The sequence below is a fragment of the Nuphar pumila genome, chromosome 1 (genome assembly GCF_984573655.1).
Source record: "Nuphar pumila chromosome 1, dmNupPumi1.hap1.1, whole genome shotgun sequence".
NCBI classification, from domain to species: domain Eukaryota; kingdom Viridiplantae; phylum Streptophyta; class Magnoliopsida; order Nymphaeales; family Nymphaeaceae; genus Nuphar; species Nuphar pumila.
Genome location: NC_143249.1, coordinates 3,152,904 through 3,180,372, shown reverse-complemented (window position 1 = coordinate 3,180,372; position 27,469 = coordinate 3,152,904). Strand labels below are relative to the sequence as shown.

The window sequence follows — 27,469 nt, the reverse complement described above, 5'->3', positions numbered from 1 at the left end:
AATATTTTCTTATAAAAATCATTTTTATATTTTTATATATATTTTTTATTGCTGAGATTTTGCCAAAAAAAGTGCTAGATTTATGGATTTTTTTTTTCAATTTTTTGCGAGTTTTTAAAAACGAGAAGTTGCCTATAAAAACTTTTGTCAGTCTTCTGTTGCAATGTTTGATGGTGTGTGTGGATCTTTTAACTTCAAGGTTTACCCTCTGTTTCTGCGTCTCATGAATCTGGGTAATGACTGATCATTCATCAGAAAACCTAGCCTGCCTGCCTGCTGCGGATAAACATTCCTGGTAGGTGTCCAGAGTTTACAGCTTCAGCTTGCTCTTATGCCTGAAACTAGTCTCTCGTTTCATAGTAACTCTAGGTTGTCCGTCCTGTCGTTTGTAAAAGATTGATCTGTAATCCATATGTTTTTTTAGGTGTCTTTCTGAAGATGCGCTTGACGCTTTGGTTGTGTCAGTGATCGATGGTGTGCATCTATAGAAAAATATCTAATTCAACGGCTGTTTCAAAGTCACCTACAAACTACAAATTGAGTACATCTCTCCCCGTATTTATTGACTACTTAAGCTTTGGATGATAATTTGAATTCCTCCATTTAGACGATGTTTAGTCTCTGCAAGCTACCGTTCGAGTGGCTTGTTTGATGGTCAATTTTTACCTGTTTGATGGGCGAATGCTGAAGGCCTATTCCGTTCGCCCTTGTCTTTTAAGTCTCGTCGCTTGGGGGGAACCCAAAATTAGTTGATATTTGTGCCTTAGTATTACAAGTAGAATAGAAATAGTTGTCTTTTAAGTTCGTTCAAGATGCTGAAACAGTTTGTAAGATTTGAAGTCTGGCGTAGTGTTTGCACGTAGGTGATCAAGCTCCAAACATGAGAGAGTCGAGAAAATCCTTCATCAAAATCGGCATCGTTTTCCTTTTTGTCCCATTCTGTTATGCACCTATCCAGGACTTTTTCTCACGTTCTCAATCACGAGAGACTTTGGTTCTCTTAAGACTGTCTAGAAAACTAGTGATTCTCAAAAGTATCTAAGCAAGTGTGCCCTTAAGCGCACATTTGTAAGCCCTAAGGAAGAGAGTGGCATAGTTGATGCATTTCTGCAGGCCCCACAATTTCTTTTTGAAACGTGGGAGCTTCTTTCTGCAAGGAAAAAGCCCCATTTTTCAATGGGAGACCTATGTTTTCACCAGAAATGAAGTCCATCGAAGGTTGGTCGAACTTCATTTCTGCGGAGAGGCTCCGAGCGGGACAATCCGTAGAGCGCGTCTCTTGCACAAAAATGTGCCCTTAATAAATGAACCTCTGATTCTGTTTATCTCAATTCAGACCAATTAGCGATGGTAAGAGAGGGACCTCTATGGCTTAATAAGTTCATAACTAGCAACAATAAACCATCTTTACAAAACTCTCCAAAAAAAAGTTCATAACTAGTGGAGTTTCCACAATTTCTTGGTCACAGCATGTATGTTGTTATGTATGGATTCGAGGATTACCCCACGCCCAGAAAAATCGAAGGGGCTTTTGGCGGGTTAGATATATATCGTCCATTAGGCGTGTCATCTTTTGTAGTCATTGGTTCATGACAGATGTTTCAGGCAGTATCATCCTCATTTGATTCTGGATCCTTCTGTGCCTCTGTTGTCCTCTCCCTCATGTACTCCTCTTCTATGGTTTCTTTGAGGATGAAAAGCCTCTGGATAACCACTGGCTGTGCCATCTTTCGTACTTCTCTCAGGTCAGTTTCTTCCTTGTTGTAATGGTACACATCCAGCATGATTGTAATCCATTTATGTAGTTCCTTGGGAGTTCTGTGCCATAAAGAAATAAAAGTGAGCCCCGCGTATAAATGAGTGAAATGTATGGTTAGCAGGACAAGATTAACCAGATGGCCTCTTTAGACCGCATCTAATCAAGCAGATCAGCTAGATCATGATGTTCTTGTAAATTCCGTCTTCATCACTAAAGGAAATTTTTGCTCACAAACCAAATAGCATATAGTAACTTGGGGTTCCGCCTTACGTATGCAGTGCACCGATGACCTTTGCCTCGTGTTCATCTCCTGGAGAGAAGGCAGTTGCTAGCGCTGAGAAGCGCTCTTCGGGGTCTGTAATGTTTAGCAGATACTTGAGCAGCTTTATCTCCTTTGGTACAATGTCCTTGAGGCTAGATTTTGTGGCCTTGTATATGTGATACATAATGTCTTTGACCTGTAAAAATGAATAGATTAAGAAACCTTACTGTACATCTCTGTTTCGACAAATGCCACATTTGAAGCTAACATGAAAACTATATGAACTGTAGATGGGTGGATACTAACAGACGTGAACAAAAAGTAGCTAACTCTGCCTTCATACAAAGCCATTTCTGGTTTTCTTGTCTGCATGACACTGATTGCATTTTCCCAACAGATGTTCCACGAAAAAACACTATGGGGAAAAGGGGAAAAATGAAAGTGACACTCAATGAGCGAGCACCATTTTGCACACCTTTGATATATGCAAAAATGGATATTTCAATATACAAGTGAAAGATCCCTTTGATCATAGTAAAACCTAAGGCTGCGTCGACTGAGTCCCGTATGGTTTCACAGCATGAAGAGGATTCCTTAGTCAACATAACTGAAGTAATTTTAGTGGCAGATTGCGGAGACAAGCAGAAATGCTAACGTATAGCTATTTCTTGTGTTGAAACTCACATGTGGTACACAATTATAAGGGCAAGGGAATAGGGATAGGTGATATAGATGAAACAGACTGTATTAATGAAAATTTTGAAGCCGTTGACTCCTCTGCTGGGCAACATGCTGAAAAGATGAACTTTTCTGAGATGGAGCACCACAACTTTACCAACAGCAGAGTATGTCTCGTTTAAAATAAAGAGCTTGATGTATGTCCTAGGGTTGCTCAAAATGGGTTGAGAAATAGCTTCTACCCATGAAGAATGCATGACAAAAGTATAGAGAAAAGTAACTGTAAAGTGACCTAACAAACACCCTTAACAGGAAGAGGCAACACTAAGCAAGGTGTCAATTCGAGTTAGAGATGGATATACTGAAAAGCTTGCCTTCTTCCTCCTTTTATTTTAACCGTAAGAGATAAAGCAAGAATCCAAAGTTACTTAGGTTGGCTTGGTGATGTGTTTATGGCAAAGCTAAAAGCAGTTGGAGGAAAAAAGAGGCAGGTGCATAAAAGCAACATCCAGTGAATGGGTCTTACACGATCTAAATCATGTTGTGAATAAAAAAAAGACAACTAAATGATCATAAGCTATAGAAAAATTCTATCAATGTCATATCGCTATCAATCCTCAAAATGACATAGTTCAAGCCATGGACCCCTTGCTCTTAAATTAACCACACACCTTTATCATTGCTCCAATGATATATCAATTAAAAAAAATCACCAGCAAAATGCCAATGGAGCATCCAAATGATAAACACAAGATATTGTGAGGCTCTTGGTATACTCGTATTTTGTAAATTAATTATTAGTTTCTTTTCTGTGTCATAGAATCAAGAATTAATGAGAGCTCGAGACCATATTTAGGTCAAGGTTAGCTGGGAATTGCAGTATCCACTTCATTGTAACAAATCAAACACCATATTTATGTTGGTTTAGAGATTTAGATTCTTTAGAATGGCTGCCTTTCATTATCCATGCTCAAGAAAATAGCTATCTTCTTAAGAATTTAATGAAGCTTGCATGATGTTCTTTGGTAATTTGTTTGAATTGAGAAGCCACCTATAACAGTGATAATCTTGAGATAAAGGAGGATCATTGGGATAAATCAATAAAGAGTGAGTGAGTGAATGAGCCTGCACACGTGTGTAAAATAAATGAGAAGATTTGGAACAAATATCAGCAAATGAATTAAAAAGTAAGAGTGACTGAAGTGATTAACCAAGAATACAGAAAAATGAAGATGGCTAATATGTAGAAAATTGAATGGACTAAAAGAGGGAGATTAGGAGAAAAGATTTTGATGACTCAACTGAGAATGGAGAAATTGAAGAACGTGAAATAGAAACTGCATGTAGTGTTAAACAAAGGAATTAGAATGGTATCAAGGTATCAAATTCTACCCAGATGGTCCACCTGCGGTGATACCATGTTAGGAATCTAAGAAGTTGTAAACATGAAGGGAAAAGATAGTGGCTGTCACATGGATATGGCTGTACCCACAGGGATATGGCCACTTTTATGAAGTTTCCCGTAAGACTAACATATAACAGGAGTCAAAATGGAGTATCTGTATAACATAGGATAGTGGACGTCCATGTTGTTACAGAAGAGCTGTGCTCCCAAATGGATTGGATTGCTTTGTTTTTAAAGGTCAAGTAGAATATATTGATTTCCTTTCAATTGCATGTATCGTTGTTCTTTGTACTACTCTATCATCAATCCTCAATCCAATGTATCGTTTGAAACATCATGCCATATCTTTTGTGCACAGCATTTAGATGGAACAAAGGGTAATAATGACAATGTTTTGTATTTAATCTGTCATCAAAACACCATTTCTGGTTATGCTTCTTTCACCATCCCATAGGCAAAAGATGGTAAAAATTTGGTCACTGTTATATGAAGATAAAAAAAAGGCAAATGTCATCACGTCCAGCTTCCTAATTACCAAGTATTCATAACGTTATACAGACCTCATTCTTCATTGTAGTTGATTCTTTTGCAGATGCCCATGCTCTGTTTATCAACAGAATCAGAGTGGAGTCCAGCTCCTTAGCCTTAGCAAGACTGCTTATCTTTTCACATGCCTCATCAAGTGAAGCGGAGTTCAGGATGTCATCGAATTTTGATTGTGTAGCATTTAACTCCGCATCTTCAACTGCATTATCATATACTGATACAGCAGACAAGCACCTGGTTGCAAGCCTAGCTATTTCTGGTCACACATTGAATGGTCCGTGAGACATCTGTGAAATTGCAAAGCTACACAAAAATCATAACTCTTCAACTCAAAATAGCACCGGATATCATTTTTATGCAATGATAAGAGAGGAAGGTGATCTAGTTTTTATGGCTATATTTGTTCAAATACGTTCCTGTATATCTGAAAGAAGAAACAAAAAAAGCTCAACACAAATAATAGTTTATTACCATCACAATCTTCCAGTCCATCATTTATCTCTGCAATTATATTAAGATGATTGAAGAAACCACCATTAAAATCCTTGCGCCGTGCAGCTACAACCAAATTCAAATCTCTTGGGTTTTCCCGGATCTGTTTGAGAAGGTCCTCATGAATCTCCATTTCATCATCAATCTATAGTTTTGCAGACCACCACCAACAGTATCAAAGATGAGAAAAATTTGTTGCAAAGGTAATAAAAACGGGGAAAAAAAGAACAAAAAGTAACCCATTACTAACACGCTAAATATGCTACATACAACAAAAAATGGGAAAAGAGAATTCCTCAGGCTGCCTTTGAAATGAATTCTTTATTGGAGTAGTCTAAAACTACATACAGCAAAAAAGAGGAAAAGAAAATTCCTCGGCTGCGTTTGAATTGGGATTTTTTATTGTGGAAGGTTCCAAGACAGCGCAATTCGGCCTAGTTTTGCGGAAATGTGGCGCTTGAGAATTTTCTAGATTGGTAAACATTCATGGGGAAAAGGCAAACAATTGAGTAGTGGAGGAAAGCTACCGCTGGGACCGTAACCAAAGACGGTTTAGAGAGAGAGACGATTTTTATCAACGAGAAATTCTCTAGAGAAAGAGAGAGAGAGACGCTTGTAAGATGGTTTGTTGCTAAGTTTTACCCTTTGAAGCTTTCTGGCTAGAGTGGTTAGTTTGTCTTTCAAGACCTGATCTTTCTCAGCAGAAGCCTTCTCTTGACATCGACTGTAGAACCTTCCTCTGTACTTCTTCCACTCTTCCCTGAACATCAACAGCTTCCTCCAATCGGTGGTTTGCGTCTTCTCGTTCAATAGAACCTCAATCATTTTATCACAAAACTGGGTCATGGTATATCCTTCAACAACTTCAACTTCAGCCTCTTCCGCCACTTGGGGACTCGCAGTTTTAGTTGCTAAGGCATTGACACCAAATTTTTGAACAACCCCATGAACCACGAACCTTGAACAGCCTAAAAAAATCAAGAAACTTCATAAATGAAGTGAAAAAAGGGAGGTTTGGACGGTACCTATCAATCGCATATGGGTGAAGAAGCTGAAGACAATATATCAAAATCCCAAAATCAAGTTGAGAGAGAGAGAGGTCTGCTTGCCTGAAGAAGAGAAACCAAGTTGCCTGTGGTTCATTTGGTGCGTGAAGAGCTTGGGCGGCCTTTTGAGATGATGATTGCTGATGAAATGCATGAGGTTGCACTTGGCTGCAGCCATTGCTCTGGGTTGCTTTGAACTTGTACAAAGTGGGGAGTGCTATATAAGAAGCCGCACTTATCCAGGAAGGGTTTACGATGTCACAGAGATTCGTGGACTCGACGACACGGAATATGGGTTCGAGTCGACTCAAAAACTTCCAAAAAAATTTCAAAAAATGAGATACGAGAACACGGATTTTTGAGTTTTTAATCAATAAATTAGCAAAATTTATAAATAAAAGCTCAACTTTTGAAGTATTTACGAATATATGCTAATTTTTGAAAATTTATGAATGGGATTTTAACATTTATAAATTAATTCTCAAACACCTACCTAATCTTACCCTAAGACCCTAACCATGGCCAAACATTGGTTACACAATATCAAAAGACAGTTATATCCTTCGTCTCTCAAAACAACATATCTAGGCCGCCTCTGCCCAAAGCTGGTTATATGTTCCCCCCCCGAACAGGGGTAGTTAGCTACATCTTATGATCGGGGGTCCCAAAGAGCACCACGTATGTAAGCATGTGCGTCTCGTATCCTCATGTTTGTCAGCATTAATTAGCGTTGGAGTTTGATAAGATTGCAAAGACTTAAGTACCCTCTCCTCCATTGGTGCAAAAAAAAATGACGGTTCTGAAAAAGGAGTGGTTGTAAAGACTTAAGTGCCCCGAAGATGATTATTTAAGACCCAGTCTCTGCACTGCAGGATTATCCGAGAAAGAAATCTCCCTTGGAGGAGGCCATGAACATCAACCCTCTCACTCTCTCTCCCTTCTATTTCTGCTTCTGTGCACATCCATTAGAAGATCATACATTGCTCCATCAAGCACCGACTGACCTATACATTAACTCTTGTGAACCCTGATTCAGAGTTTTTACCCTTACAGGAGGAGGGTTTGGGGGCTCCTCCCAGCGTGGATATCATCATTCAACTAAATGAGTTGTAGATCCTGATTCAGAGTTTTTACCCTTACAAGAGAGGGGTAAAACCTCATCTCACTCTCTCCCCCTTCTCTCTCTACTTCTGTGCACATCCAACATTTCTCCATCAAACACCGACTGACCTGCACACTAACTGTAGCATCGTTCAACTTGATGAGTTGTGAAACCTGATTTAGAGTTTTTGCCCTTACAGGAGGGGGGTTTGGGGCTCCTCCCAGCGTGGGTAGCATCATTCAACTTGAAGAGTTGTGGAGTCTGATTCAAAGTTTTTACTCATTCATATTTTAAGGCATTAGATCTCATGTTTGAACATTCACGCATGTGCAGTTTGCTTTCATCATGTTCAGTTGCTTTCTAGATTATACTTTGAATTCTTGTGCATTTTAGATCTATCGATTTGTATGTAACCAGAGCTCATTTTAACTTGAATTTTTTACTGCAACTTCATGCATATGTCTTCATGCTCTCCACCAAAAATCAGATCATTCTGAGTTTGTTTGACCCACTTTAAAATTCGAGAATCAAAACCTGTTATTTTGCACCGTCAGGATTTTAGCAGAATCAAGACCAACTTGCGGAAGTGATTTCTCCCTAACCAGAGATGATCTTTCCGATCTTTAAAAAAGGTTTTTTTTTAATTTAATCTAGTTTGTTCATACCAAATTTCAGCGATTTTTATGGTGTTTTCGTACCAGTTTCGGGTCAAAAACCATAACCCTGTCACCCTGTGTCATTTTAACGACTCAGATTTTGATCCATTTTGTTTGAATTTTATTTTCCTAATGGAAGATCATTTTTCAATTCGGTAAAATGGGTTCTCTTCGTTTATGTGTCTAGTTCATCCCTGTAAATTTTCAGAATTTTTCATGGTCAATTACTATTTTATTTTGATTAAATACCAGAACCTTGTATCCAGATTTTATAAATGTTCTGATTTTGGCCCCCATATCATGACTGTTGTAGCACTTCTTCAACAAATCGTTATTTGATTGGAAATATTCTTCAGCAAATTATTGTTATGATTTTTTTGAGTCTGTACTATGATTTGTAGTATTTTTGGGTCTTCAACGAGCCTCACAATGATTTATAGTGTTGTTTGATCTTTTAACTATGATTTATAGTGCTTTGGGGTCTCCAACGAGCCCCACAACGATTTGTAGTGTTTTTCGGTCTTTTAACTATGATTTATAGTGTTTTCGGGTCTCTAACGAGACCCACAGCGATTTATAGTGTTGTTGGACCTCGCTATAGCGATTTGTAGTGTTTCTCGCTAAACACTACAGCGATTTGTGATACAAATCGCTATCCGAATCAGGACCAACTTATCAGGGTCATATCTCCCTAACCAGAGATCGGATTTCAAATCCGTAAAAAGTGGTGTCTTTGTTATGAAGTCTAGTTTATTCCTGCAAATTTTCAGCGATTTCTATGGTCATTTGATACCCAATTTGAATCTAAAACTAGACCCCTATCAGTCTGTCTTATTTGAGTAACATAGGTTTTTATTTCATTTTGTAAGAGTCATATCTCCCCAACAGAAGATCATTTTCCAAATCCGTAAAAAGGGTTTTCTTCCTCTATGTGTCTAGTTTATATCTGGAATGTTTTATAATTTTTTATGCTCATTTGATATTTCAAACCTGTTAAAAAGCGAGACACATAGAGGAAGTTTTAAACTTTTTAAGTTTTATAACATTTTATAACATGTCTCGGTTTTTAACAGGTTCAAAATATCAAATGAGCATAAAAAGTTATAAAACTTTCCAGATATAAACTAGACATATAGAGGAAGAAAACCCTTTTTACGGATTTGAAAAATGATCTTCCGTTGGGGAGATATGACTCTTACAAAATGAAATAAAAACCTATGTCACTCAAATAAGGCAGACTGATAGGGGGTCTGGTTTTAAATCCAAATGGGGTATCAAATGACCATAGAAATCGCTAAAAATTTACAGGAATAAACTAGACTTCATAACGAAAACACCACTTTTTACGGATTTGAAATCCGATCTCTGGTTAGGGAGATATGACCCTGACAAGTTGGTCCTGATTTGGATAGCGATTTGTATCACAAATCGCTGTAGTGTTTAGCGAGAAACACTACAAATCGCTAAACACTACAGCGACGCTATCCGAATCAGGACCAACTTGTCAGGGTCATATCACCCTAACCAGAGATCGGATTTCAAATCCGTAAAAAGTGATGTCTTTGTTATGAAGTCTAGTTTATTCCTGTAAATTTTCAGCGATTTCTATGGTCATTTGATACCCCATTTGGATCTAAAACCAGACCCCTATCAATCTGCCTTATTTGAGTAACATAGGTTTTGATTTTATTTTGTAAGAGTCATATCTCCCCAATGGAAAATCATTTTCCAAATCCGTAAAAAGGGTTTTTTTCCTCTATGTGTCTAGTTTATATATGGAAAGTTTTATAACTTTTTATGCTCATTTGATATTTCAAACCTGTTAAAAATCGAGACACATAGAGGAAGTTTCAAACTTTTTAAGTTTTATAACATTTTATAACATGTCTCAATTTTTAACAGGTTCGAAATATCAAATGAGCATAAAAAGTTATAAAACTTTTCAGATATAAACTAGACACATAGAGGAAAAAAACTTTTTTTACGGATTTGAAAAATGATCTTCCGTTGGGGAGATATGACTCTTACAAAATGAAATAAAAACCTATGTCACTCAAATAAGGCAGACTGATAGGGGTCTGGTTTTAGATCCAAATGGGGTATTAAAAGACCATAGAAATCGATGAAAATTTACAGGAATAAACTAGCCTTCATAACGAAGACACCATTTTTTACGGATTTGAAATCCAATCTCTGGTTAGAGAAATATGACCCTGACAAGTTGGTCATGATTCGGATAGCGATTTGTATCACAAATCGCTGTAGTGTTTAGCGAGAAACACTACAAATCGCTATAGCGAGGTCCAACAACACTATAAATCGCTGTGGGTCTCGTTAGAGACCCGAAAACACTATAAATCATAGTTAAAAGACCGAAAAACACTACAAATCGTTGTGGGGCTCGTTGGAGACCCCAAAGCACTATAAATCATAGTTAAAAGATCGAACAACACTATAAATCATTGTGAGGCTCGTTGAAGACCCAAAAATACTACAAATCATAGTACAGACTCAAAAAAATCATAACAATAATTTGCTGAAGAATATTTCCAATCAAATAACGATTTGTTGAAGAAGTGCTACAACAGTCATGATATGGGGGCCAAAATCAGAACATTTATAAAATCTGGATACAAGGTTCTGGTATTTAATCAAAATAAAATAGTAATTGACCATGAAAAATTCTGAAAATTTACAGGGATGAACTAGACACATAAACGAAGAGAACCCATTTTACCGAATTGAAAAATGATCTTCCATTAGGAAAATAAAATTCAAACAAAATGGATCAAAATCTGAGTCGTTAAAATGACACAGGGTGACAGGGTTATGGTTTTTGACCCGAAACTGGTACGAAAACACCATAAAAATCGCTGAAATTTGGTATGAACAAACTAGATTAAATTTAAAAAAAACCTTTTTTAAAGATCGGAAAGATCATCTCTGGTTAGGGAGAAATCACTTCCGCAAGTTGGTCTTGATTCTGCTAAAATCCTGACGGTGCAAAATAACAGGTTTTGATTCTCGAATTTTAAAGTGGGTCAAACAAACTCAGAATGATCTGATTTTTGGTGGAGAGCATGAAGACATATGCATGAAGTTGCAGTAAAAAATTCAAGTTAAAATGAGCTCTGGTTACATACAAATCGATATATCTAAAATGCACAAGAATTCAAAGTATAATCTAGAAAGCAACTGAACATGATGAAAGCAAACTGCACATGCGTGAATGTTCAAACATGAGATCTAATGCCTTAAAATATGAATGAGTAAAAACTTTGAATCAGACTCCACAACTCTTCAAGTTGAATGATGCTACCCACGTTGGGAGGAGCCCCAGACCCCTCTCCTATAAGGGTAAAAACTCTATATCAGGATCTACAACTCATTTAGTTGAATGATGTTACCCACGCTGGGATGAACCTCCGGACCCCCCTCCTGTAAGGGCAAAAACTCTAAATCAGGCACATAAGTAGAGAGAGAAGGGAGAGAGAGTGAGAGGGTTGGTGTTCATGGCCTTCTCCAGGAGGAACCCTTTACCTCCCTTGATTTCTTCTCTAGAGAGAGAGAGGGTTTACAGTGTTTTACGAAGAAGGAAGAAGAAGAAGATGACGATGGAGCAATGTAGGATCGTCTGTTGGATGTGCACAGAAGTAGAGAGAGAAGGGAGAGAGAGTGAGAGGGTTGATGTTCATGGCCTTCTCCAGGAAGAACTCTTTGTTTCCCTTGATTTCTTCTCTAGAGAGAGAGAGGGTTTATAGTGTTTTACGGAGAAAGAAGAAGAAGACATGTTTGTCTTTTTTTTGAACAGAAAAAGAAGAAGACTTTGAAGAGTCAACATCATCCTCGACTTTCTGGATGGAGGACATGTTTGTCCTTTTTTTGAACTGTTTGTTTTTTCTTTTTTGAATGAAGGGGATTTTTGTCATTTTCTCAAACCATCACTTTATGAGAAGAATAGCAAGAAAGGGTACTTAAGTCTTTGCAACAACACCAGAGTCCGATGCAAAGTTATGTCAACATACACGGGAATACGAGCCCCATGTGCTTGTATACGTGGTGCTCATTCAAAGCCCCGAACACAGACGTGGGATTCAGTGAATCATCGGGGGCGAACATACACAACCCTCTCCCCTCTGCCTAATTGAACATCTCACCCGAACTGAGTGCTCTCTCTCTCTCTTGACTCAAGCAATCAAAATCGTAGCTCCAGTTTTTCAGTTTATTTTTTCACTCTTTTCTCCTTTTAGATTAGTTCTAAGCCCTGAAACGTGAACTTTGAATGCATCATTTCCCCTCCATCAACTTTCTTTCTGAACCCTAAGATCACAACTCAAAACAGTAAATGAAATGGTAGCATCAACATCTTAGTGTGTTCTTTGTTGGGGTGGAATGGATCAATGTTAACTACCTGTGGCATTCAGCATCTATCTAACCAGCATGCTCTCGTAGAGATTTGGCTGTTTCGATGAGCCCAGGTCTTTTTTTTTTTCCTTAAGGAGAGTAAGACGAAGCAGTATGTATCATTCAGAAACTAAGGGTATAGCCAGCGTTTTACCAGTGTTATGACCCTGTGTGTGTTTGAAAATTAATTTCTAAACCTGAGAGCCCATTCATAAATTTTCAAACATCGAGCATATATTTGAAGCTAAAGGTAAGACCAGGTGTGTGTTTGAAAATCAATTTCTAAACTTGACAGCCCATTCGTAATTTTTGAAAAGCTGGGTGTGTAATTGTAAGTACCTCAAAAGTTGAGCAGCTATTTGTAAATTTTTCTAAAAATTATTTTCTGATATTTTAGAACTAAAAATGCTTTTTATTTGAAATGCTATTAAAATAATAAAATATTATTAAAAATTTAAAATATAGGCTGTACAAATCCGTGTGTCCAAGCGTGGCAACAGGAACATAAGGCCCAAATGTTGTGTTTCTTCTGTAAAGGGTGATTATTCAATGTAGGTTTCTATGATTTGAGGGATATCGGAAAATGGCATTCTTGAAATCAATCTAATTTCGATCATAAGTTGGTTTATGCACTAATTTTGAGCTTGGAACTGTTTAATATGGTTAGTTTGGACATCTTGTTTCATGAAAAACTGCAAAATTTGAAGAGAATTATTGAAGTTATTGGGTGGTTGTGCGATTTGTCCTGTTGCACATTGGAACGTGTCCATCCGACAGTTTGCGCATCTGATTTGGGCTGGGACAACCCAAAGCTGACCCAATGTCCATTAGAGCCTGATGTGTACCTCATAATCACATAAACGTCTAACCCACCTGCAAATCAGATGCGCAAACTGTCGGATGGACACGTTCCTTATGTGTCTAAGGACATGACACAACGTGATGAACGCCCTGACACGTATGGACAATGTTATGTTCTTTTTCAAATAATTTGTTAATAGATTCACTAACGTTGTCAATATTAAATATATTTTTTGTATCAAAATACCAAAAAATACTTTGTGGCCAAATGAAATAATTAAAAATCGCATCTTCTTATCCTATTCTACAAAAATATTTGCTAATCTTCTTCACCTACGAACTCGTATTGAATCACGGTTCGTGTCTGTGTCATCGCTACCACCGAAGTCATTTCGCATACCGCAGTTTTCACGTGGCGAAGCAACAACTCCCGTCCGTCCATTTTAGGATGAAGGGAGCTCATACAATGATGATCATTCGCTACAGCCTACTCCAGACAACCAAGAAAGCTTTTCTTCACCGAAGGATCGAGAGCTATCGATCAAGCGACTTCCCTGCCTCGCGGAGTTCATAGAGGTGAATAATCTTGATCATGATCAGTGTGTACTTCCAAACGTGATCTCCTCTTGGTGGTCTCCCAAATGTCTCTTGCCATCCTCTCTATCTTGAATGGTGTTCTAACTTTGTTCCCCATCTCCTCTTAGTAGCTTTCCAAATATTTAGCCTTTAAAGCATGATATGGATGCATCAGAACGCCACCATCTACCCAAAAGGCATGCATCTTCCTTGAGATGGAGAAAATCTTGCTTCTTGGTTTTTCCCTTTTTCATTATTTTGCTTGCCACTTTTGCTGGAATGAAAGATAGAAACTATTACATGCTGAAGTATGTAAGGTCAAGTTTTGGACGACCAGTTAGATCTTTATTGATAGATAAGCTTTTTGGGTTTTTAAGAAACCCAAAGACAGAATCAGTAGCCAAGACCAACCCCTCTTCACCATGTGTTCTCTGGATGGCCCCTTTTCTTTCTGGTGGTGGGTACAGTTCAGAAGCTTGGTCTTATATCACAGCATTGGACAGAAAGAGAGAAACCCAACTCAGAATGAAAATTCTGCAACATGGCGATCTTGAAAATTTTGAGTTCTGGGATGGATTGCCTGAAAATGCAAAGAATCTTGCTGTTAAGCTCTATGGCACAGAATGTAATATGAATGAGACCGTTGTCATTTGTCACAGTGAGCCTGGGGCTTGGTACCCACCTCTGTTTCAGACCTTACCTTGCCCGCCTAGCGGATATGAAGCCCCAGCATATGTGATTGGCAGAACCATGTTCGAGACCGATAGAGTTAATTCCGAACACGTCAGGCGCTGCAACCAGATGAATTCCGTTTGGGTTCCTACTGATTTTCATGTCTCTACTTTCATTGAAAGTGGTGTTGATCCTTCCAAGGTGGTGAAAGTGGTTCAACCTGTTGATGTTGAGTTCTTTGATCCCGCGAAATGGAGACCGATGAAGCTTCCAACAGAAGGATTGGTTATAGGCTCCAACTCTGGTACAGAGTTCATACCTAAGAACTTGTTTGTTTTTCTAAGTGTCTTCAAGTGGGAGGCTAGGAAAGGGTGGGATGTCTTATTAAGAGCATACTTGAAAGAATTCAGTGCTATTGATGGGGTGGTGTTGTATTTAGTTACAAATCCCTATCACTCTGATAGAAATTTTTCTGACAAGATAAAAAAGTTTGTTGAGGATTCTGATATAGAGAAGCCTCTTTCTGGATGGGCACCAGTTTATGTGCATGATAACCACATACCTCAGAATAAGCTGCCTGAGATTTACAATGCAGCTGACGTGTTTGTATTGCCGTCGAGAGGGGAAGGTTGGGGACGGCCACATGTTGAGGCAATGGCAATGTCATTGCCTGTAATTGCCACCAATTGGTCAGGACCAACTGAATATATGACCGAGGAGAATAGCTATCCATTGCCCGTGGATCATATGGTTGAAGTGATTGAAGGGTCATTCAAGGGACACCTGTGGGCTGAGCCCTCTGTTGATGAGCTGAGCAATCTCATGAGCAAGGTGGTAAACAACCCTGATGAGGCGAGAAAGAGAGGTAAGCAGGCAAGACAAGACATGATTAGAAGATTCTCACCTGAAACTGTTGCACAACTTGTTACTGATCAGATCCTGAAGGTTTCCAAGAAGATAACCTGATGAACGGAATACCTTTTCATCTCTATCTTATTTCCAGTGATATGTAAGACCTCTCTGGAAGTAGGATTCAGCAAAAGATAGTATGCTCTATTACTGCAGTCTGATGAAAATTTAGCTATTACTTTTTGTGGTTCTGGTCCAACAGGACATGATCTTTGAGTGCTTAATGTGGCCCTCTGTTTTTCAAACCATTTATAACTTACATATGTGCTTACAATTGTTTATATTTTGTTCTAGTTGTCGAAGACATGCTCATCGATATTCATATGATCATTTTTGCTTTGATGGATGATTCCATAAATTAAAATCTAATTAGTACAGGGAATATCACATTGTCCATTTTATGCAGTATCAAAATTGAAGTCCTTGATGCCATGTTTTCTTTTCCTTCAAATAGCATGGTTCTGTCATTAGCAGTTAAGAGTTACAAGTGCACCATCAATGTTTGGCAAATACTTTACCAATTGGTGACCATGAGGGTAACTAACTATTCAAATTGAAGTAGTAGTTCTTGATGAAGAAAGAAGGGAAAATCAGTTGATTCTTCTGAAGAACTAGAAGTGAAGCACTATGCAAGGCGAAGGAGCTGGTATTCTCCACAGGACATGCAATTACAGCAATTACAGGCATCCGAGATTAATATTTAGAAGTAAACAGCAGATGATTATTTATACCTGCTTCACTTTGTTGAAAACAAGTGATATTTAGCATGCCTTTTTCTTTTGATTTAGGTTTGAGTCCAATAAGGATTTCATTGATTACCCAGATATTGATTTTAATTGATTCATTTCATAGGTTAAGAAGAGAGTTTGGGTCACATGCCATTGCTGCAGCATCAAGTAATCCATTTTCAGGTATTAATTTGTTCCAAGCCAGTTGAACTTCCCTCTAGGTTGTACATGTAGCAATTTGTGACTAGGCATTTCATCTTTAAAAGCCTCATGAAAAGTTCATATGCATTGCATGCTTCAAAGAGGGCATTTGCTTATATATAGAGAGAACTATATAAAAAGCAATAAACAAGCACACAAACAATGCTCCATTAGCAGTTTACCATATTTTCTGCAATTGAGGCCAACCCATGGAAACACAATAAAAGAAGAAAGAGAGAGGGGGCTGGGGATGGGGAAGACACCAGCTAGAAATTTAACTCCAAGCATTGTATGTTAAAAAAGAATTGGTACCAGTATAACTGCGTGCTAGTAGTCTGCCAACTGAGATAGTTTGAGTGAAAGAACATTGAGAGCAATGAGAGGGCTCTAAAACATAGCCATACAGAAGCTCTTCCTGAAAGAATGAAAACAAGGCTGTTAGGATACCTGAGATCCATAAATTTAAATTAATAATTAGAATACAGGTTCACAAAAATATTAACTTTACATCATAAAAGATCAAGCGCGTCTTAAAGAATCCAGTAAATGTGTTGCAACATGCTGCCTTCCTTTGGAAGGCACCAGCCAAACAACCCTTATTGCACAAATGGTGGGTGCTATTTGATTTTCTAGTAGGCCCTCTAGAATTTCTGAAGTAGGTGGTTTAGAAGAAGGCCCAGAAGGTAAGTCCGAAATTTTAAAAGATGAGAATTGCAATTTGAGCTCGAAGGATTCAAGAGGATCGGACCTGCGATTTTTGGATCGTGGGACCCTTAGTACACGTATCGGGGGTGTTGAACCCTGTTGAAGACAATGGGGAAGATGTTTGAAGTTTCTTGTGGTTGCAGATAAGTCAAAACGGGTGAAATAGATTAAATGGCTAAATCAGGTAGGTGTAGTTTGGTTTCTGTAAGCGTTTTGAATGTAGTTTCTATTCAGAACTGAAGGGCTATGGTCCAGGGTTTTTAGGAACACCTAAGAACATGTGTGAAGGCCTGGGATATGATCTAAACACATGAAAAGGCGGTTAACGGACAGGGGTTATCGGTTTAGGGAATTCGGACGTTTTGGACACTCAGCATGATGCGGTTTCAGGTTCTCGGAAGACAATAAAAGCTAATCTAAGGCCAAGGAAGGGTTGTAGAGGTACCTGAGAGGTCTGTAGCAGGCTGGGATGGAGTTCTCCACGTTCTAGAACTCAAACACATGATCTTCAATGCAGAGAGGCTACTTGGCTCATCGAAAAGGCAAAATGCATTGTCTGGGCATTGAGAGAGCTCGGGCTTAAGTGAAGGGGCTGGACGTCCAGCTCTTGAGTGACTGAGATGCTGCAAGGTCGAGGGAGGACTAGAGGTCATAAGAGAGGAGTAAAAGTAGAGAGAAAAACGATAAAGTGAGAAGAGAAAAAAACATTAGAGAGATAGGGGACGACTAGAAAGAGGGCTGTGAGAACTTCAATGTATTCAATTCAATAATGAAATAAGCTCCTCAAGACCTCTTTATATAGAGAGTGTTGAGGTTGAGTCTTAATTATCCAGTACTTCATCAAATTTGGAAAAGTCAATAACCCATCTAAGCTAGGACCCCTATCTGTCTAAGAACACAACACTAATTAATTAAACTAATTAAGAACTATTAATTAAAAAAAATAATGAACTTCTAAAAGAGGGAGACGTCCTCTAGAACTTTCTGGATTCACGCCCCTCCTCATATGGAGCCCCTCTGTTAATTGGTCTGCCTCCTGATGATGCCACGTGTCCAGCTTCTCCTCTTCTTAGTTGAAACTCTAAACAATTAGCTTTTCTTAATTGAAGAAGTCACATCAACTGTCACGTCATCACCCTAAGACCCACACGGTGCTAGTCGACCCCATGGGTCTTTGGAGGTGGTATCTGGATCCTAGGTACTAGGTCTGAATCTTGTCATATTCTGGACCGTAATATTTTTGCATACAATCAACTGCCATTCATTTCAATCATTGTATTGCTCGTATTCACTCTCATTGAGTGTTTTCTATTCACCTCCCTTTCAAAATTAATTGAACCAAATCTTAAGGTAGAACTTGAATTAGGTAATTTTATATTTTTTGTTCCTGTCTCTCTGCCCAATCTAGAAGATTCAATGGTTTCATTGTAATGAAATATGCGGAAAAGAAATGTATGTCCTACAATGGACATTCACACATAGAAATCAAAGAACAAGTCCAAAAGAGGACATACACAAAAGCCAATAATGGCTAGAAAGCATAAAATCATATAAATGCACTAAAGGGCTTGAAGAAGCCACACCTTACAAAGGGGGAGACCCCACTTATTTATAGGCAAGAGAGGAGTGAGAGAGGGTTTAGAGAAAAGAGAGAAAAGGCACCATTGGGAGACCCAACAAGGTGTCGTTGGGCTCCCAACGGTCACAATTGTGACCGTTGGGGGCCCAACGACTCCTTGTTGGGGCCCTCAATGAAGGTGCATTTAATGCACAAAAAAGAAAAAGAAAAAATAAGGAAAAAGGAGAAAAAGGAAAAAGAAAAGAAAAAGTAAAAAAGGAAAAAGACTATACTGCCCCTATTGGGCAATTTTACAGAAATACCCCTTATCGGGTATAGGTGAATATATTTATATATATATATATATATATTGATTACATGTATATTTTAACACCCCCCCTCAAGCTTTACGGGGATACAACCGAAAGCTTGTTGAGAAAAAACATGAAACGAGGAGTAGCAAGAGCTTTAGTGAAGAAGTCCGCCAACTGGTACTCGGATGTGACGTAGGGCAGTGCTATGGTTCCTTTTAAGTATTCATCTCGAACATAGTGGCAGTCCATATCTATGTGTTTAGTCCGCTCATAGAAGGTGTGATTGCTTGCAATGTAAATGGCGCTTTTGTTATCACAACACATCTTCGAAGGAGTGGAGATGATTACGCCCATATCATTGAGGAGACTTCTAAGCCATACAAGCTCCATGGTTGTAGTGGCCATTGCACGATATTCCGCTTCAGTTGAGGATAATGACACCTTTTGCTGCTTCTTGCATCTCCAAGAGATCATAGAGTCACCTAGGAAAACACAAAAACCTGTAGTTGAGACTCTATCATAAGGGTTTCCTCCCCAATCAACATCAGTATAAGCAATTAAATCAAGAGATGATGAAGAGGAAAGAAAAACTCCCTTAGTTATGGTGTTTTTAATGTATCTGACTATTCTTAAGACTGCACTCATGTGCACAGATGTAGGTGCATGTTGAAACTGACTGACTGAGTGAACTGCATGAGCTATGTCTGGCCGAGAGATGGATAAGTAGGTCAGGGCCCCAACAAGTTGCCGGTAGGGAGTAGGATTCTCGAGAAGTGTTCCATCTTCCAACCTTAACTTTGCATTGATGACCTTAGGGGTGTCTGCCTTCTTATGATCGGAAATTTCAGATTTGGAACAAATGTCAGCAACAAGTTTCATCTGAGAGAGAATATACCCTCGGGGAGAGTAGGCAACTTCAATACCTAAAAAATATCTTAAGAAACCAAGGTCAGACATATCAAAATTTTCTTTTAAAACTTTCTTAATATCATGGATTCCTTGTTCATCACTTCCAGTGATGATCATATCATCAACATATAGTAGTAGAATCACTACTGAAGATCCTGCACTTTTCACAAACAACGCAGTGTCAGTATAACATGAACGAAAATTCAAACTAGTCATTACACTGCTAAATCTGTCATGCCAAGCTTTCGGAGTTTGTTTTAACCCATATAGTGCCTTTTTTAGTTTAAGAATTTTGTTTTCACCAATAGATACTCCCGGTGGAGGATCCATATAGACCTCTTCACTTAATTCGCCATTAAGAAATGCGTTCTTAACATCCAATTGATAGATAGGCCATTTTTTAACGGATGCAACTGCAATAAGAGTCCTAACACTAGTCATTCTAGCTACGGAAGCGAAGGTTTCTTCATAATCTATTCCGTACTCTTGAGCATACCCTTTGGCTACCAACCTAGCTTTATAACGTTCTAATGACCCATCACTTTTAGTTTTAATTTTGAAGACCCATCTACATCCAATAGACTTCTTTCCAGTGGGTAATGAAGTTATTTCCCAAGTTTTAGCCTTTTCAAGGGCACTAAGTTCTAGTTTCATGGCTTCAACCCATTGAGGAATGTTTTTGGCTTCATTATAATGTGATGGTTCATGATAAGAGTGTAATGCAATTAGGCATGCCCTATATTTAGGTGTTAGGGACTCATAGGAAACAAACCTATTTGGTGGATTGGAGATCCGGCTAGATCTCCTTAAAGAGGTTTCTTCTATGTTGGAACTTTGAGAATATTTTTCTAACGCACTAATGGGAGTTTCTTGACCACGCCTAGCATAGGTTTGAATTGACCTATTTTCAACATCATTACTTCCATTTTCAACATTACTAAGAGGAGTATCCTCTAAATCATTAGAAACATCCTCAACGTGGGGAGTCACATCTTCTTGAGAGAGAAGATCAAATAAGAAAGCATATTCGCTTTCATCAATATCTTTATTTTTCTCAAAACCGTTCTCATTTTCTAAAAAGGTAACATCTTTGGATACATATAGTTTGTTGCTTTTGGGATCGAAGCACCTAAAACCCTTTTGATTTTCTCCGTATCCTAAGAACACACATTCGATAGTTTTGGGAGATAACTTATCTCTTTTATGTGTAAGGACAAAACACTTACACCCAAAAATTCTTAATCTATTAAAATCGGGTGTTCTTTCAAAAAGTTTTTCATATGGAGATATATTTTGTAGAGATGAGGATATCATCCTATTTATCAAATAAGTAGAGGTTAAGGCGGCTTCGGCCCAATAGCATTTTGGAATTTCTTTGGAAATGAGAAGAGTCCTAGAGGTTTCCAAGATATGTTTATGCTTTCTTTCGGCTAGACCGTTTTGTTGGGGAGTCCTAGGACATGACCTTTGATGACAAATTCCATTGGTTTTCAAATATTCTTGAAATTCATTTGATAGATATTCTCCACCGGAATCGGATCGAAGAATGGAGATATTAGTTGAAAATTGATTTTTGACAATCATATGAAATTTTCTAAAAAAGTTAAAGACTTCGGATTTTAGATTGAGAAAATATATCCACACATATCGAGTGAAATCATCAATGAAAGTAACATAATATGAGTATCCTCCTTTTGATATGACCGGAGAAGGACCCCAAACATCCGAATGAACTAGTTCAAAGGGTCTTTTTGACACAAATGTTCTCTTTGGAAAGGGGGTGGATTTCATTTTTCCAAAAATACAACTCTTACAAACAAAATGTTTCTCATTACAAAATTTCTTTCCAAAAGTAAAGGAGTACATTTTTGAGAAGCTTGGATGTCCAAGTCTTTGATGCCAAGTTTCTATATTTTTATCTTGGACATGATTACAAAATGAGTTAGTAGGAAGTTTCAAATTGGTCATGTAGTAGAGATCTCCCCTCCTATGGCCTTGCCCAATCCGCTTCTCGGACTGGAGATCCTGTATAGAGCAATCTTGGGTTGAGAAGGAGATTTCACATCCATGATCACATATTTGAGAGACAGATAAAAGATTTAAATTAAGTTGAGGTACTACTCTTACATTTGGCACAAAAAAATCTTTTGAAAAATCTAAGGTTCCAAAACTTTTAACTTGTAAAGAGGTACCATCGGCGGTGGAAACATAGGAATTTTTGGAGTTGCTACATACATTGGATAGTCCATTTTCAATAGGGGTCATATGAAAAGATGCTCCAGAGTCAAGAATCCAATAAGGCATACCTGGAGGAGAAGAAGAGGCAATGGCGGCTCCCGAAGTTGATGGTGACTTGAGTAGGATTTGAAGTGCTTCGGATAGTTGAGCAAGGGAGAAGGACTCTTTCCCTTTCATTGGCTCCTCCTTCTTTTGCGGGATTTCTTCAATAATAGCAACTTTACCTTTTGGAGGTTCATTTATCTTTGGACAATTAGGTCTTATATGACCCGGTTCTTGGCAATGATGGCAAATGGCTTTCCTATAATTGCCATTATAGTTATTTTGCCTCCCAAAGTGTGGAGGTTTGTAGGTTTTCATATGATTGCCGGGTTTAGTCACGGCAAGAACTTCATCTCCTCCTTTAATCATACCAAGACGTGTTTCCTCTTGGCATATTTCGGCTATTGCATCTTCCAAAGGAAGTGGTTTGGATCTATGAAGGAGGGAGGACCTCACTTGTTCATATTCGGGCCTAAGCCCATGTAAAAATTGGAAAAAGTGTTATTTCTCCATTTGTTCTCTTCGCATTTCCACATCTTCACTTGATACCCATTTAGGTTCAAGAAGAGATAACTCATCCCACAAAGGGCCAAGAGTGATATAGTAATCTCTTACACTCATTTCACCTTGCTTAATGGTACGAATTTTCTCTTGGATAAAGAATTGACGAGCAAGGTCTTTTTGGGTATACATACCTTTCATAAAGAACCATGCTTCATTTGCTAGGCGGAATTTAGCAATGTTGGCGCAAATCTTTAGCTCCACGTTGTTCATGAACCATGCAAGAATTTTTGCATGCTTACTTTCCCAATCTTCAACCTTGGATTGGTGATCTTCAATAGCCTTCATGCGAGCATTTCCTTCTAGGGCTTTTTCTTGATCACCATCTATTTTCGTAAGTTGAAGTTGAGGTTCCCTAATGGTGCCCATAACGTATCCCCAAAGCTTTTTACCTTTGAGGTTGTTCTCCATGGCGGCGGCCCACATCATGTAGTTAGTACCATTGAGCTTGAAAGAGAGATCAATCTTTTGTTCTCCTTCCATTATATAATCAACAATGGAGGACAAGCAAAGAGAGATAGAACAAGACAACTAGCAATATGAATCAAGAGCACAACCAAGGCTCTGATACCATGTAATGAAATATGCGGAAAAGAAATGTATGTCCTACAATGGACATTCACACATAGAAATCAAAGAACAAGTCCAAAAGAGGACATACACAAAAGCCAATAATGGCTAGAAAGCATAAAATCATATAAATGCACTAAAGGGCTTGAAGAAGCCACACCTTACAAAGGGGGAGACCCCACTTATTTATAGGCAAGAGAGGAGTGAGAGAGGGTTTAGAGAAAAGAGAGAAAAGGCACCATTGGGAGACCCAACAAGGTGTCGTTGGGCTCCCAACGGTCACAATTGTGACCGTTGGGGGCCCAACGACTCCTTGTTGGGGCCCCCAATGAAGGTGCATTTAATGCACAAAAAAGAAAAAGAAAAAATAAGGAAAAAGGAGAAAAAGGAAAAAGAAAAGAAAAAGTAAAAAAAGGAAAAAGACTATACTGCCCCTATTGGGCGATTTTACAGAAATACCCCTTATCGGGTATGGGTGAATATATTTATATATATATATATATTTATATATTTATATATTTATATATATTTATATATTTATATATATATATATAAATATATTGATTACATGTATATTTTAACATTCATCACCATGAGCAATTCTGTATGCAGATTTTATAGGCTCAGGGATGAGAAGACCCACAACCCTATTGCAAGAAATGAACAGGTATGCCTACGGGAAACATGCAAATGCCCATTAGTTTACCAGTATACCATAATTTGGACTAACACATGAAGTTCCAAGACCTATTAAATTCATAGCCAGTATGCTGAAATTCTGACATTTAGGTTATAGTGCACATTTGCCAGGTAATATTTAGCGAATGTCGTGCTAGAGATACAAAGTAACAAGAGCAATCTGACCAGGCTGGAAAATTGTTTTTGGAGTAATTTGCAGGTCATAACCAGTTTTATCTCCTGACCATCCTAACTACAGAAAAACATAGTTGTGGCCTTGTGGATGTTTTTTGGTTAATCTGTATTTATACATGTGATTATCATTGCTTATTTACTAAACACCATGCTTTAGTTTGAATCAATTTAATCATAATTTGATTTTTTTTTCTTATCAAGTTTTTGTGCAGTATGAACCGTTGATTTCTGATTGCTTTGAAAACACGTGAACATTAAGAATACCTGATGCATGTTTTCTACTAAATAAGCTATATAGAATACACCTGTAAGCTCAGATTAAACAACACCTGCAACTATTCTCTTTTAAACTGTTTAGGACGGGTAGGACCTGCTACTATTGGTTTTTGATCTTTCATAATTCACAAACACGGGCACATGGAAGTCACCTTGCAAAGATGATGTAGAAGCCAACCAACATTCAAATTAAGATCTCTTTCCACTATCCTAGCTACATCGAGAACCTGTAAAATTTCAAACTGATTGTCTCCATAAGATAAACCGAAATCTGATTCATAACTAAGAGACATTCTGTGGTTGTAAAAAACCTCGTCTCTATGAGCAGGAGGGTCACCATCCGATACCAAAACATATTCCCCGTCATTCAGAAGGGAGAAGACACACTCATTTTGCTGACCCTTCAGAAAAAGGAAACAGAATTGAAATCGGATACCATTTTACCCATTAGATCTTTTGAATCAAATGCACAATTCACGGGAAAAAAATTGTACCTTGAATGGGACCCCATAGTAGTAATTCTTATGGAACGACCTGTGAAGCTTCTCATCTTCTTCATCCCCTATAGAATAATAGCTCAAGCCACAGACTGAGCAACTAAACAGGAAGACGTCAGATTGCCCCAACTCCAGATGGTATTGAGCATACGTTTGCCTCTTTCTAGGAATCCTACCTGAATTCTCCATTTTCGAACTGTGGGACTCTTTAATTTCTGAGGAAGAATCCTTATACTCAATAGGAAATTGTTTTTTTTCGACACCCCATTCTTGCAACCGTTCTCCTCTACGAAAACCAAAAATAAAAGTGAAGCAAAAAAGAGAAAACAAGGGATCGGAAACGAGAGATCAAATTCTTCTTTCTCTAAAAATCTATCACCAAACTGGTGTGAATGAAAAACGAGTGAATTGGTTGCCGCAAAGGAAGGTGCTGAACAAGTAATAGTAGAGGAAGGTTTGAAGGGATGATCATCAGTTGGGTCATCAGAATTCTGGTCCCTTCTGAACATTTCCTTGCTGGAATAGCATCATTTGAGTTAGGTTGCTTTTCCTTTTCCTGCATTTCAGTTCCCGCTTTTAGAACAGCAAGCTTCCCCTCTTCCCGCCATCATCATCTTCAAATTTGTATTTTTAGAAGGACCAATACGTCCCGTGTTTGGAAGTTGCATTGTCTTGAAGAGGAGTGTGTGGTTCTGAATTTTGAAAAATGAGATTTTTCATTTTCTGGATATTTGGATTTGGGATAAATTTTGTTTCAAGATTCCTGCTTGCAAGAAATAAGATCTCTCTCTCTCTCTCTCTCTCTCTCTCTCTCTCTCTCTGGATAAAGGATCGTGAAATTCAACAATTTGCTTTGATATGCAAACCATAATCGTCTGACCTGGTTCCCTTGTAGTTCATTTTAACTAATTCAGTTCATATCCAAATTCAATCTTTGGTTATTGGTTATGCTCCTAAATGCTGCCACCATGGTTCTCTTCCAAGAACAAACTGAAATCACAATTTTAATAAACAAGATAGAAGAACCAAATTCAGCCTTCAAAATTTTATGTCAAAAATCAAAATTTTAAAATATACCATATCTGCCTAAATTAAATCATGAACTTTCCACACATTTCAGGCAAATACAAACCCACACAAAGGGGCAAAAGCACAAATACACTAACCACTTATGGGCCTAAACAAATGACCACACAATATAAAAAAATATTGTATTAATTGAAGATCAAATGCACACAAAATGCATTGCATTACAAGGGGTCTAAGCCCCATATTTATAAGCATAAAGGGGAATGAAAGGCTCCCAATGGCTAATTTTTAGCCATTGGGGTGCCCCAATAAATGCCCTTGACAATATAACATATTACAACTTAAAATAAAAAATAAAAAATAAAAAGGCCTTATTGGGTGACACCTATTAAAAAAATTATATACAACCCACATTCTAACACCCTCCTAAACTCATAAAATGACAATCGAGAGTTTGTTAAGAAGAAAGTGGAATCTGGGAGATGATAGCGCTTTAATGAAGAAATTCGTCAGTTGATATTCAGATGATACATATGATAAAGTGATGGTTTTCTTTTGGAATGCTTCATGAACATAATGATAATCTATTTTGGCATGCTTTGTTCGCTCATGAAAATATGATTGCTTGCAATATAGATGACACTCTTGTTATCACAACATAATTTTGATGATGCATATTTAAAAACTTCCACGTATTCAAGTAACTATTGCAATCACACCAATTCAGAAGTCATAGTGGTCATTGCATGATATTCGGTTTTTGTGAAAGACACGAATACCTTCTATTGTTTTTTGCATCTTCAAGATATCAAGGAATCACCTAAAAAATACAAAAACTAGTAATTGAGCGACAATCATTTACATCTCCTCCCCAATCATAATCAATATATGCAATAACATCTAATGGGGATGAAGATAATAAAAATAAATCATGATTGATAATATTTTTAACATATCTAATTATTCTCATTACAATACTCATATATACTATAGTGGGAGAATGCTAAAATTGATTAGAAATATGAATAGCATGAGCAATATTCGGATGAGTAATAGAAAGGTAAGTTAAGGCGTTAATCATTTGGCGATATGAAATTTGATCTTTCAGGTGTCCTACATCATCTTTTTTCATTTTTTGCATTGATGATCTTTGGCGTGTTCATTCTCTTTTCATCCGTAAGACCTGACCTTTCGATTATCTCGACAACATATTTAGTTTGAGACAAAAAATATCATCAAAGTAAATAAGCAACTTTTATCCCAAAAAATTATTGAAGAAAGCCAAAATCTGTCATATCAATGTGTTTTTTGAGAACGTTCTTAATATGATTAACTCCATGTTTATCACCTCTTGTGATAATCATATCATCCACATAGGAGAGCAAAATAACTATACCTGCATCATAGGACTTAACAAACAAGGCATTAACAATATAACAAGATCTAAATCTTAGTTGAATCATTACATCACTAAAACGATCATAACAAGCCTTAAGAACTTATTTTAGACCATACAAAGTCTTTCATAATCGAAAAACTTTTCCATGTGCCAAACCTAATTTGGGTGAAGGTTCCATATAGACTTCTCCATTTAGGGTTCCATTTAAAAATGTGTTTTTAATGTCCATTTGAAAGATAGACTATTTTCTAATATATGTTA

General features: G+C 37.8%; 2 protein-coding genes and 1 long non-coding RNA gene across 4 annotated transcripts; 2 read left to right on the top strand and 1 right to left on the bottom strand.

Moving 5' to 3' along the window:
• Positions 1-1,368: 1,368 nt before the first annotated feature.
• Positions 1,369-6,376, bottom strand: LOC149847699 (uncharacterized protein At4g37920-like). Of its 2 annotated transcripts, none has more exons than XM_090009268.1 (6): positions 6,252-6,376; positions 5,785-6,110; positions 5,122-5,287; positions 4,665-4,906; positions 2,030-2,217; positions 1,369-1,818 (listed from the first exon to the last, which is right to left on the bottom strand). In XM_090009268.1, the coding sequence occupies exons 1-6, from the start codon at positions 6,364-6,366 to the stop codon at positions 1,602-1,604; spliced, it is 1,254 nt and encodes a 417-aa protein (XP_089865394.1). In that variant the 5' UTR covers positions 6,367-6,376; the 3' UTR covers positions 1,369-1,601. The 2 variants fall into 2 exon arrangements, with proteins under 2 accessions (XP_089865394.1, XP_089865400.1); XM_090009274.1 differs by having other exon boundaries at positions 1,411-1,818; positions 5,830-6,110; positions 6,252-6,367.
• Positions 6,377-13,728: 7,352 nt separating this feature from the next.
• Positions 13,729-15,582, top strand: LOC149847698 (UDP-Glycosyltransferase superfamily protein). The gene has a single exon (XM_090009261.1). The coding sequence runs from the start codon at positions 13,890-13,892 to the stop codon at positions 15,363-15,365; it is 1,476 nt and encodes a 491-aa protein (XP_089865387.1). The 5' UTR covers positions 13,729-13,889; the 3' UTR covers positions 15,366-15,582.
• A 388-nt stretch (positions 15,583-15,970) lies between these two features.
• On the top strand, positions 15,971-24,054 carry LOC149847697 (uncharacterized). The gene is made up of 4 exons (XR_016432426.1): positions 15,971-16,014; positions 16,161-16,219; positions 23,747-23,801; positions 23,945-24,054. It is a non-coding gene; the product is annotated as an uncharacterized LOC149847697 (long non-coding RNA).
• Positions 24,055-27,469: the final 3,415 nt, after the last annotated feature.